Source organism: Ochotona curzoniae, unplaced genomic scaffold (genome assembly GCF_017591425.1).
Source record: "Ochotona curzoniae isolate NIBS_2020 unplaced genomic scaffold, NIBS_Ocur_1.0 scaffold_1852, whole genome shotgun sequence".
Classification (NCBI taxonomy): Eukaryota; Metazoa; Chordata; class Mammalia; order Lagomorpha; family Ochotonidae; genus Ochotona; species Ochotona curzoniae.
Genome location: NW_024467087.1, coordinates 53,632,963 through 53,645,254, shown reverse-complemented (window position 1 = coordinate 53,645,254; position 12,292 = coordinate 53,632,963). Strand labels below are relative to the sequence as shown.

Genomic DNA, 12,292 nt, shown 5'->3' with positions numbered 1-12,292 from the left:
TCTACACATGTTCAACAGTTTCATTGGGAATCCATCTTTCATCTGGATGCAGGGATGCATGTTCCATTGTACCCCCACGTCTATATATGATAGACCCTAGTACTGTTTTTTGTTGCTTTTTTTTTTCATGGTACTGTAATTTGTTGTTGATTTTGTTGCTGTGGCTGTTCTAACTCATACCAGTTGTTGACCTTGTTTCAGGACTTTTTTTAAAAAATATATATTTTATTTATTTTTATTGGAAAGTCAGATACACAGAGAGGAGGAGAGACAGAGAGGAAGATGTTTTGTCCTATGGTTCACTCCCCAAGTGACCACAATGGCTTGTACTGTGCCAATCCAAAGCCAGGAGCCAGGAGCTCTTCCAGGTCTCCCATGCGGGTGCAGGGATCCAAGGCAGTGGTTTGTCCCCCACTGCTTTGCCAAGGCCACAAGCAGGGAGCTGGATGGGAAGAGGGGCTGCTGGGATTAGAACCGGCGCCCAAATGGAATCCCATCCCATTCAAAGCAAGGAGTTTAGCCTCTAGGCCACTGTGCCAGTACCCTTTAGAACTTTATATTCTGGAATGGAAATATATATATCAAAAAGTACAAAAGATAGAGTATATTGATGAAAATGGAGATGGAAAGAAAAGATGCTAAAGGGAGATAAGCATGCTGAAACATATTTTACACAAAGATCAAGGAAAGTTTCATGAAAACACAAAATTATGTGTATAAATGCATGTTAGTACTTAAAATCTGCTTTCTTGGGATAAGTATTTGGTTTCACTATTAGGATGTCACTTAAAACGCATGTGTATCCAATCACAGTATCTCGATTTAATACCCTGCTTCCATTTCTGAGTCTAGTTTTCTAGTAATGCTGACCCTGGAAATGAGTTGATGATGGCTCTGCTAATTAGGTTCCTTGAATGCACACAGGAAGCCTGGATTGAGCTTGCAACGCTTGTCTTTAACTTGGTTCAGCACCAGGTGTCCTAGCCATTAGGGAGTGAACCAGTTCTCTCTCTTCCTCTTTCTGTTTTCTTTTTAAATAAATCATATTTTAAGCTTTTGGGAATTCTACTTTCCTATCAAATTTCAAATAAATACTAAGTTATCGATCATGGTAGTTCTGCTCTACATTCGATCTTGAGAACTTCTTAACGTTACACCTAGATGTCTGTACCATTCGCCCAACATCTCCTCATGTTTCAATCCCCAGGTGCTGAAAATCACCATTACATTGACTTCAATGAACTTGACTCTTTCATAGTCCATGTATCAACAAGATCATACAGTATTTGCCTTTCTGTGCTTGGCTTGTTTTACATAGCATAGTTTCTTCTACATGTATCCATGTTGTTGCAAACACGATTTTCTTCTTTTTCTGATTGAACATTTTACAACACATATTTTCTTCATCTAGCACTAGAAACATAGGTTACCTGCATATTTTTTCTATTATGAATAATGTTATAGTTAAATGGGGATTCTATACACAAGGTGAAGTACGATTGCTGGATCATATGGTAGTTCTAGATTCAATATTTTTGTGAAATCTGTAGGTTTTGCATAATGACTTTGCAATTTTCATTTCCACCAACAGTGTACAGAAGTTCTCTTTTCTCTACATCTTTACCAGCAGTTGCTGTCTTGTATTTTTAATAAGAGCCATCTTAACAGGTGTGCTGATAACCCATTATGTTTTGCATTTATATTTCCCTGATGATTGGTGATACTCAACTTCATATTTCTGTGTACCTGTTACCTGTCATCCAATTTTGTCTGTGACCTAATCAAGACTAAACTACATGTAAAACTATTTCAAAGCTGTGCTACAGCTTGAGAACTAAAACACCTAGAATTTTGAAACTCTTTCAGTGTTGATGTTATTCTGTGCTTTCTCATGTTGTATGATGTCATCTTTATATGATAAGAAAGATTTCAACTAATTAACTTCTCAAAGTCTTTCCATAGGATTTGCCATGTATCAAACCTTTTAAATAAGGCAAGCAACATGTCTGTGAAAAAAATGGCCTATTTCTCTTGCTAACCAATGGAGTCAAAATAATAATAACAATCTCTTTAACAACTGAATTAAGCATACTTTAAACCACTTGGGTTTGACAATCCAAGACAGGATGTTTCATAATTCCCGTTTCAGTTTTGTTCTCCCCACACATATTTAATGTCACTGAAGTCCTCCTAGATTTCAACAGCCTTGTGGCAACTATCCAGGTCCCTAAGCTAAAATTTGTTTACCTTAGAACTAGGGCCATGGACCCAGCTGTGTCAGCTCTCTGGGGATTTTGATTCTGTGTTCTGGTGCTATGGTCTGTTGTCTTGGATAGTTAAGAGGTGACTGAATGACCAATGTAAGTGGAAGTATGTTAAAAGAGGCTTGTTGCCCACTTATTTTGTGACATCTGGGAAGGATTTGGGCGAAATCAGTGGTCCCCAAATGATGGCTCCAAGACAAATGCTAAGCTGGCTATATCAGAATCATGTGGGAAGTTTTAAAAAAATTTCTAATGCCATGCCCTACACCAAACACATTGAATCAGAATCTCTAGAGAAAATACACAGAAAGCAATGCTTTATATATATATATATATACTTATTTATATATATATACTTATTTATTTATATGTATTCTCCAGACTGTCAGTGAAGTTTGTGACATTTATGTACTTTTTCTGTGATTATGAAGTGCCTTGTTGAAGTATACATATCATCCCCACTCATGTCAAAATTTTCAATTCAAACAAATATATTTTTCTATGCTTAAGCTTTTTTTTCCTTTTTAAAAGATGTACCAAGCAATAACCGGTTTGTTTGCCTTTGCTTGCAGCTCTTCTTTTGTTTCTCATATTTTAGCTTTCAACACGTATCTGAAAACATCCCGGAAAACTGAGCTGTACAAGCTAATCATCACTGAAGAGTGCCAAATTCATCGTGCACTAAAGCAAACCTCCCTTCTGTGTGAGTCAATAAAAGAAAAGCTTTCTGCCAAACACCTACGAAGAGATGGCTATCATCACATGGGGATTTGAGGAACTGCTCTATGGCACATTCATGATGCAAAAAGGAGAAAATTCACTATCGTGATGTCACAGAAGGCATGATAATAGAGTGCATAAGAAAATTATGGATTAGTTGTCATCTGTGTTTGCACACTAGACACCTGCATCGTTAGTATAGATGAATCCTAAGCAAATGCACAGTTCTTCCATGAGTTTCCAAATCCTATGCAGAGGCTTACAGATGTAACACAAAGATTATTTTATAGTCTGTCTCGCTGAGCCATTGATGATCAGTCTTTAAGGAAAAAAAAAACAAAACTTTTTTTTTTGTGTGTGGATTTACATTGTAAACCATTATTTGGCAATGACAACTTCTCTAGAAAGAATCATGCCAGCAAATGACACATGTGTCGGGTCAGATGGAGATAATACAGATTTTCGATACTTCATCTACGCAGTTACATACACTGTCATTCTTGTGCCAGGTCTTATAGGGAACATTTTAGCTTTGTGGGTATTTTATGGTTATATGAAAGAGACCAAAAGGGCTGTGATATTTATGATAAACTTAGCCATTGCTGACCTACTACAAGTTCTCTCCCTGCCATTGAGGATCTTTTACTACTTGAATCATAACTGGCCATTTGGGCCTGGCCTTTGTATGTTCTGTTTCTATCTGAAGTATGTTAACATGTATGCAAGCATCTACTTCTTGGTGTGCATCAGTGTACGGCGATTTTGGTTTCTCATGTACCCCTTTCGCTTTAATGACTGCAAACAGAAATACGACTTATACATCAGCATTGCTGGATGGATGATCATCTGCCTTGCCTGCTTACTTTTCCCTCTCCTTAGAATCAGTGATGACACTCCAGGCAACAGAACTAAATGCTTTGTGGATCTTCCTACCAGGAATATCAATCTAGCCCAATCTGTTGCCATGATGACTGTTGGCGAGTTGATTGGGTTTGTTACTCCTCTTCTGATTGTCCTTTATTGTACCTGGAAGACGGTTTTATCATTGCAAGATAAATATCCTGTGACCCAGGACCTTGGAGAAAAAAAGAAAGCCTTGAAGATGATTCTGACATGTACAGGGGTATTCCTAATTTGCTTTGCACCTTATCATTTCAGTTTTCCTTTAGATTTTCTGGTCAAATCCAACGAGATTAAAAGCTGCCTCGCCAGAAGGGTAATTCTAATATTTCATTCTGTGGCACTGTGTCTTGCTAGCTTGAATTCCTGCCTTGACCCGGTCATATACTACTTCACCACTAATGAGTTCAGGAGGCGGCTTTCAAGACAAGATTTACATGATAGTATTCAACTCCATACAAAATCCTTTGTTAGCAATGACATCATTTCTACCACAGCAACTGAATTATGCTAAATAGAAAGATTCCCTGAATGTGGTCTGGAATCAAAGCACACATTTGCAATACACCAAGCTATAGCAAAGTACACACGAAGCATTCTGTTTTTCAATTATTTTCTGTCTTAACTGCATGGAAGACTCACATTTTCATGTAGGTCTTTTTGGAGCATTATACTCCACCATCATTCAGATTAATGTGTCCTTGTAGTAATTTGTCAGCAAATATGTATGTCTTAAACTATAAAAGTCCCTTAAACTATAAAATACTTTATGCATATATGCTGTCAGCTGGGATCAGCATATAATGTGTGATATAGAAAGAATCTTTCACAGAGTGATCACTAGCTTGGGACCACCACAAGCACATAGTTTGTTACAATGGATACGGAGTCTCTTTATGGAAATGTCATTGTCTGCTTATACTAATAATCACACTTTATGCTCCAGTATCACATTTGGGGTTTGTTTTAAGGATGATGGGCAGCATATGCCTCTATAAAATATTGTAAATATGAATAATTTTTATTTCTTATGTGTATTCGAATACTGGGGCTGAAATGTCAACTAGCAATATTCTTCATTCAGTGTTAATATGAAACATTATCTGTCACACCTATTCACTGAACAGATGTCTTGATTCAAACCTCTGGTATGCTTAAACAGAATACACAGATTCATATACAGTATCTCTCCATGACTGTATAAGATGCCAAGATGCCATCTGAATCTACTGAGGGCATGTAGTTTGCCAAAATCCATACAAAGACACCTAACTGGCATCTAGCACAGGAAAAAGCAAATTGTCACCTATTAGTGATGATCAGAATTCTGATTCTCATGACTTCCTATCACTCCTGGAGATGCATGGACTTTCACAGTAAAGGGAGTTTTCATTGTGCTCTTTGAGTAGAACCAAGGTAATTCAGATTATTGCACTTTCTGAGCCTATGGAAGTAGTGCACTAATTAATTACTAAGCTTTGATCAGAGTAACAAAATGAAGCAAAGTTGAGTACATTTCTCCAATCCTCACCATGTTGTATTTCTTAATGTTGGAGTCCGTGCTGATTGTCAAATGACCTGTATAGCAAGAGTAGGATTTATAGGCAGGAAGTGATGTAGACCCTAGAGTTCGCATTGATCTCTAGGCCAAATGTGACTGAGTGATAGCATTTTGAAGCTTGCACACCTTATCTCTTACTAGCTAGAGAAGATAATTCCTAACCTTTCAAGGAAAACGCAGAAGGTCCCTTCTGGCAGCCCTAGGTATTCCTTTCAATGCCTGTCCTGCTACTCGTTTGGTAATATTGTAAAAGAAATAAACCTCAGGATAAAACATGAGGTTGTAAGTATTAATTGAAACATGTTTTTTTCAAAAAAGCTCTAACTTAAAAAAAAATTGTTGTACTTAAGATCTGTGTGCTGTATAATGAAATTAAATTCTATTCCTCACCTAGAAGGACTGTAGAAACTATTCATGGGTTTCATCATATTTACTAGAGAATAGTTCTAGATACTGAATTATAATACTAATGTGCTTTGTGGGGAAAGTGGTAAAATTAAAATTAATTGTTATATATGAGATTAATGGAATTTTCTTTTTTTTAATTCTCTGGACAAGAGTTAAATTGACTCATAGCTTGTTAAAATATTCTAATAGAAAAACTGACTTTGTGCTGCTAGCGATAGTTTATCTATGTATCTTCTCATTATTCCTTATAAAGTACATGTTGTGATGTGTTAAAACAGTGGCAAAAGGTATTTTTAAAAGGTTGCTGTAACCATGTCTGGTCTGTTTGCTTCAAGGTAACTGTGTTTGACTGCAATTTAGTGTTGTTATAAGACTGTATGTAATACTTCTGGGGAATTGTGAACCACTTGTGGCTACTTGTAATCGGAGCACCTTGTCTGTACTATGTTCACTTACCATTTTGGATATTAGTATGAATTACACTCCTTAGGGCTAATTTGGAAGACCATTGATTTAATTTTATTAATTGACTGGTTTAATATTAAAGCTATGTATTTTCTTCTCAAGGGGAGGGAAAAAAACCTGATTTTCCTAGGAGGATGGCTGCAGCTGGTGCCTGTTTATGAAGCAGCACTTCTACACATTTAAGCAAACGGATAAATGGTCAGTGCCCTTTTTTCTCCCGAGTTCTGCCCATCTAGATTTGTATTCGTTGCTTTCTTTTACTTCACCCAAGTCTCCGAGCCATTAAAGCTTTGTCTTAGACCCTGACTCTTGCTTTTCAAAGTAGTGCTCTGATCAGCCTGTTGAAATCAAGATGCTAATGAGTAATGTTAGTTTGGTTTTAATTTATCCACAGGCCTTAAGACCAGGCATTAAGTCAAAGTAGTGACTTTCAAGGCAAAGACTGTAAATATTGACAGACTGGGATGGGGATCTGTTTTAAAGGAAGTGAATCTAACAGTGTTGCCTTTTAGATTAGCTCTAATAAGTGATCAACTAGATTTCTTATCATAAAAGATATGCTGAATTTTAAGAAACATGTCCACAAGCACAGCTACAGTTCCTTTTAGATAACATCTTGTTTCTTTTTCCTTTTGCCTTTGTCCCTTCCAATGCCAGGCCTGATTTCCAGGAAAAGTATTAACTAGGAGACAAGTACTACTCTAAGCTGCTGCTGTCCAGAGTGGCCTCCTCTCTGAGTCTCCTTTCTTTGTAAACTCCTCAGACCTCTTATTTATGTATTTCTAGGGTCCACGAAATTGCAGTACAAAACTAAACAATTCAATCACAGCAAAGACCGATTCAGGATAAATTATGTCATGTTGCCTATATAAAGTCACTTGAATTTTTATTCTGAAGTACAAATAGAATTATTCAGATGAGTGTGATTTCGAATATGGGGTAATTTTCATATCATTTTATTCCATGATTGTTACTGTTATTTATTATTTTCAAACTGTTTTATGTTTTTATTGTCACTCTGTTAAGCAGCAAATCTGATTAACTGCTAATTCCACAAAGAGGACACGTTTGTCCCAGGAATAACAGGCCAAGATATCTTGGTCTGAGAGGGTGCCCCAGTGAAACTTTTGTGCAACTTTAATTTTATGTTAGTTTTTTTTGTTTTTCTTCCAAGATACTGTGAAAATGTTGCACTTGGAGTATATTTACAGCTTTAATTTATAATATAAATTTTAATAATAAAGATTGTTTCCATAACTATACAGAAGTTCTCTGCCTCCAAAAGTCACTGTGTTTTTATTCACTTCTTCCAATTAACTGATAGACTCAAACATCTTTGATAGTATTCTTACTATCATAGATAAAAGTTCCTGGAGGGATTTTTCGCTGCTTTTCTGCCTTGGGGTAATGCAATATATTCTCAAGAAGAAAAAAAAGTGAGTCATGGCTTTCTCCCTGCTCCCCTGTATTCTCCTAGATAGACCTGTATATTATACTCACTCCACCAGGGTTATTCTCCACCCTGTTGCTGTGAGCTGTGTTTCTAATATATAGCCTTGTGTTTTTTAAGTGGGGACAGAAAGAATGTTTTATTTGTAGTGCTAAAGGTTGCTCAGATCTAGATGTCTGATTTTTCTTTTATTTTGACAGTGGAGAAAATTCCCTCTCCACTTCCCCCTACGCCCTTTGAACTAATCTTACTTAAACAACAAAACTGTGTAATCAGCAAAATTGTCAGGGTCCCTCCTATCAGTCTAGCTCTCTTCCACTTGAATGGCTCTCTTCTCATCTCGTTTTTATTCTGAACGTTTTTAAACAGCCAGGATAGCCTCTGTAAAACCTAAGTAACTACAAGTTGAAAACTGAGTTATTTCAGAAAAACTCCTAAGAAGTGGTATTGGGTTCTTTAAGCAAAAATACCTGATGTTTGGTGGACCTGAAGAAAATCATGATGTTAAGAATATGAGACCTTCAAATTTGATAGACATCTCATCTGCACCCTCATGAAGCCAGCCCAGAAGTAACTTCAATGCTTTCGTTACCGTATTTTGTTAAGAGTGGTGGGGTGATGGGGTAAGGAAAGAGAAACTGCTATGTAGATTGTGACAGTTTTAACCATATTCCTCAGTTATTCAAGGATGTGGTGTACGTGGGAGTGGATGAGAATGAGCTGTAACTCTCTTTAGCTTCACAGGCAGTTTCCTCTGCAGCATTTCTTCAGCCTTAACCACTACTAGATTTTGCAAGAAGCATATTTCTTCTTTTATTGTTTCTTGGCCAAATTTTCTTTATCTTACTTTCTGTTGTACATCTTCTGACTCATCTCTAGGTGCAGCCCTTAGTTCAGGCGTTTAATTTGCCTTCCTGCGACTCTTCAAAGAGTGATATGGCAGCTGTTCCATTGGGAGGGTTATCATTAGACCTGACCTTCTCAGCCCAGTGTTACTGTCCTTCTGCTTTTGTTTTTGTTGTTGTTGTTGTTTCTGTAGGAATGCCGGAAATTTGATTCTGGCCCATAACAATGAGATTTTTTTTTCCAAAATTTCTAAGCAATGTTGTATACACAAGACTTAGAAAAAAAAAAACTGACAGTATTAATGGCTTCACAAATGCTAGCATGGGACCAGGTATTGTGGAGTAGTGGATTAAGTTACATGCATGCAGGTGCGTGTACTGGTTGGAGTTCCAGCTGCATCATTTCCAATCCAGTTCCCTTGAATGAACTTGAGAAACAGCATAAGGGGCCTATATATCTTTGGGCTCCTCCACCTTTAATGATGATGCTGGCCACTGGTTTGGTTATCCTAGCATTGGCCATTACGGCCATTTGGATAGTGCACCTGCAGATGGAAGATCTCTCTCCTTCTTAAATAAATAAGTAAAACTTTTTTTTTTTAAAAAAAAAGAAATATTAGCTTAATACAACTACAAATATAAGTGTATATGTGTGATTTTAAAAAAATATATAACATTTTATATGGGGAAATGCAAACATATTCAAAGTAAGAGGAATCAATATAATGAAACTCCTTCATTAAGCTTCAACCGATACCAACATTTGATTAACGTTGACCAAAAAAATCAGTTATTTACTTGCTGGAAAAACAGACAAACTAACAGAGAAAGACATACAGAAAGATATCTTCCTTGGCCCAGCGTGGTAGCCTAGTGGCTAAAGTCCGAGCCTTGCACATGCCAGGACCCCATATGGAAGCTGGTTCTAATCCCAGCTGCCCTGTTGCCCATACAGCTCCTTGCCTGAGGCCTAGGAAAGCAGTCAAGGACGGCCTTGGGACCCTGCAGCCGCATGGGAGACCCACAAGAAACCCCTGTGGCTGTGGATCAGCTCAGCTCCAGCCATTGCAGCCACTTGGGGAGTGAACCAGCAGAGAGAGGTCCTCCTCTCTGTCTCTCCTCCTCTCTGTATATTCAACTTTCCGATAAAAAAGAAGAAAGGAGATATCTTCCATCCACTGGTTGACTTTCCAAATAACTGCAATAGCCTAAACTCTGCTAGGCTTAACCCTACAGTAGCAAGGCAATGAAACAGGATCTTGCGCTGGGGTGTCTATTACTCAAGCACTTAATCTACCACTTCTGTCTTATAGAGTGTATGCGTTAACAGAAAACCGGAATTGAAAGTGGAGCCATGACTCAATCCCCAGGACTACAAGCACAACAATATGGGATGCAGACTTTCCAACTGGCGTCTTAACTCTTGTTCTAAATGCTTGTGCACTTCAATGTGTTTCTTCCACAGATATGCTTAATCCCATGTCCCAGATCATATGAAAATACATCTCAGAATCTGTAAGATTTCATCCACAAATATCTTAGTATATTATTGTCTGTTTACATAAAGTGTTCAATGTGTGATCAGGAGATGACAAGGAGCAAACAGCCATGTAGATGCTTTCTAGTAACATTAACACTAAATTCTACAAGTAAAGTAAGTTACTTTTGATCAGCACAAGTACATTTAAAAGCAGATAAACACATCTAGTAATTTGACATTTTCCATTAGGTAACTCCTCTTTTTTGCTGTAGAATTCTTAACGAGACTAATGTTGAACTCAGTTCACAGATCCCATAATATAAAATATAGTGGCTTTTGTAGAATGTGATCCAGGAACTCAGTTCCACTGAATGCAAAAACACAAATGCCGAAAGGCTGCCTTTCTACATTTAATTCAAGGTGATCCATTAACCAATATTCATAAAGTGGTATTAGAATGCATCAATGTAAATCTATATTCTGCAATTTTTCTGAAACCTATAGCATAGTTTTGTCTACCCTGTGAACACTGCCCATGCTTATGTGGCTAACCTTTGCTGAAATCTCCCTCAGACATTCTGCATTTTCTTCCTTTCAATCTGTACTGACAAGGATAGATTAGTCGGGCTATGTGTCCAGCTGTTATTAATAGAGTTGTGGCTTGAACTACATGCAAATATATTTCTCTTTCACGTAAAAATCTTAGCCAGCATTATGGCTTTTCTTTGAAAGATGCTTCAAGATCCAAACTCTTCTCTTGTAATGCCGGCCTTTTTGCAGTGCTTCCTTCATCTGAATGTTGCAAGGTGTTTCTTAAGATAAAGTTTAACTATGTGCCTTTAAGTTGAGATAACTGAAATGCCTTGGGTTCCTGTGTAAGCAAACTGAAGCCCAAAGTAAACAGTAACATAAAGCTTAAACCAAACCAATCAGAAACTGCCAATTAACGTCTTACTAGAGACTTTCCAACCAAACAAGGCAAATGTTTAGCCATAGTCAAGTGACTTCCTAACTTTGATTCTATACTGAACAGACAAAACTCAGTATTCACACCACCAAAGTGGAACTCTTGAAAACTTTTCTGATTTTGAGTAGTTCATAATTAGTGAATCATTCTCTGACCAGATAAATTGTGCCAAATTTAGTTTGAAGCTTTGCTTGCAACAGTATCTTATCACATTTCCATCACAAATAGCAGGGCTGGGAAATGGAGAAGGAAGCGCATGCTTTTTCCTTCTAAGTGGATGATTGCAAATCAGCAATATGGTCTTGCCAAGTTGTAAGAGAGAGTAGAAATTGCAGTCATTAGTCTTTGTGGTCACATCCTAAGCCAAGAATTCTTTTACTGTAGAAGAAATATAAGATAATATGGGGACACAATGTGACTTTATTTCTTTGTCATTTTAGGGATATCAGATGTACAAAGGAGATGTTGAAAAAGTGGAATAGTGGGTCAAATCACCACTTGCAACATCAGCATCCTGTATCAAAACACAGTTTCCAATAGTGGCTGCTTGCTGGCTAATGTGCCTAGGAGCACAGCAAGCAATGACTCAAATACTAGGGACCCTGTCACCCATGTGGGAGGCCCAGATAGAATTGCAGGTTCCTGGGTTCACCTTGATCCAACCCTGGCTGTTGTGGCCATTTGGATAGCAAATCAGTGGTTGGAAATATCTAAAACGTGAAGCAAATATCTAAAAAGATACAAGGGACATCATCTGTTTTAAGCCTTTCATCTAAACTGCAAATTAAGCAGTTCCTTGCATGCTCATTTCATTTTATAACCTCACTCCCCACACACCTCCATAGTTATGGCTTTGGTACTTTGACTGTTTATAAACAAGTATCAGCAAGATGGATTAAGAAAGGAGAGAATAAAAGGATTCGGTGCAATGGTTAGTGTTCCATCTACATTTCTCTATATCTGGTTTCTAGAAGGGAAGCAACAATTCTTTTTCTAACCTTCCCTGATGAGTCAATTCAGGTCCAGAGCACACCTCAAGCTTGATTACTCCAGGGAATTAAAATTATTTCAAAATTGGTTTGTAATCTGGTCCTGTGGCAGATATCATGTCTTTTACTTCAGTTTTCAAAATCCTTCAGTTATTAAAGATGATCATCTTATCTAAAGACCTTTTTGCTTATACTAGACATAAGTTCATTTTTATTACTTTGAATTTTTTCCTTTCATGACCA

At 37.4% G+C, this 12,292-nt stretch overlaps 1 protein-coding gene across 4 annotated transcripts in view; it reads left to right on the top strand.

Moving 5' to 3' along the window:
• The window catches only part of GPR174 (G protein-coupled receptor 174), a 30,143-nt gene extending 22,571 nt beyond the window's left edge, over positions 1-7,572 (top strand). For all 4 annotated transcript variants that reach the window (XM_041000160.1, XM_041000163.1, XM_041000159.1 and 1 more), the window contains one exon: positions 2,837-7,572. In XM_041000160.1, coding sequence (XP_040856094.1) covers positions 3,373-4,398 — 1,026 coding nt within the window. In that variant the 5' untranslated portion in view covers positions 2,837-3,372 and the 3' untranslated portion in view covers positions 4,399-7,572. The remainder of the gene's footprint in view (positions 1-2,836) is intronic.
• Positions 7,573-12,292: the final 4,720 nt, after the last annotated feature.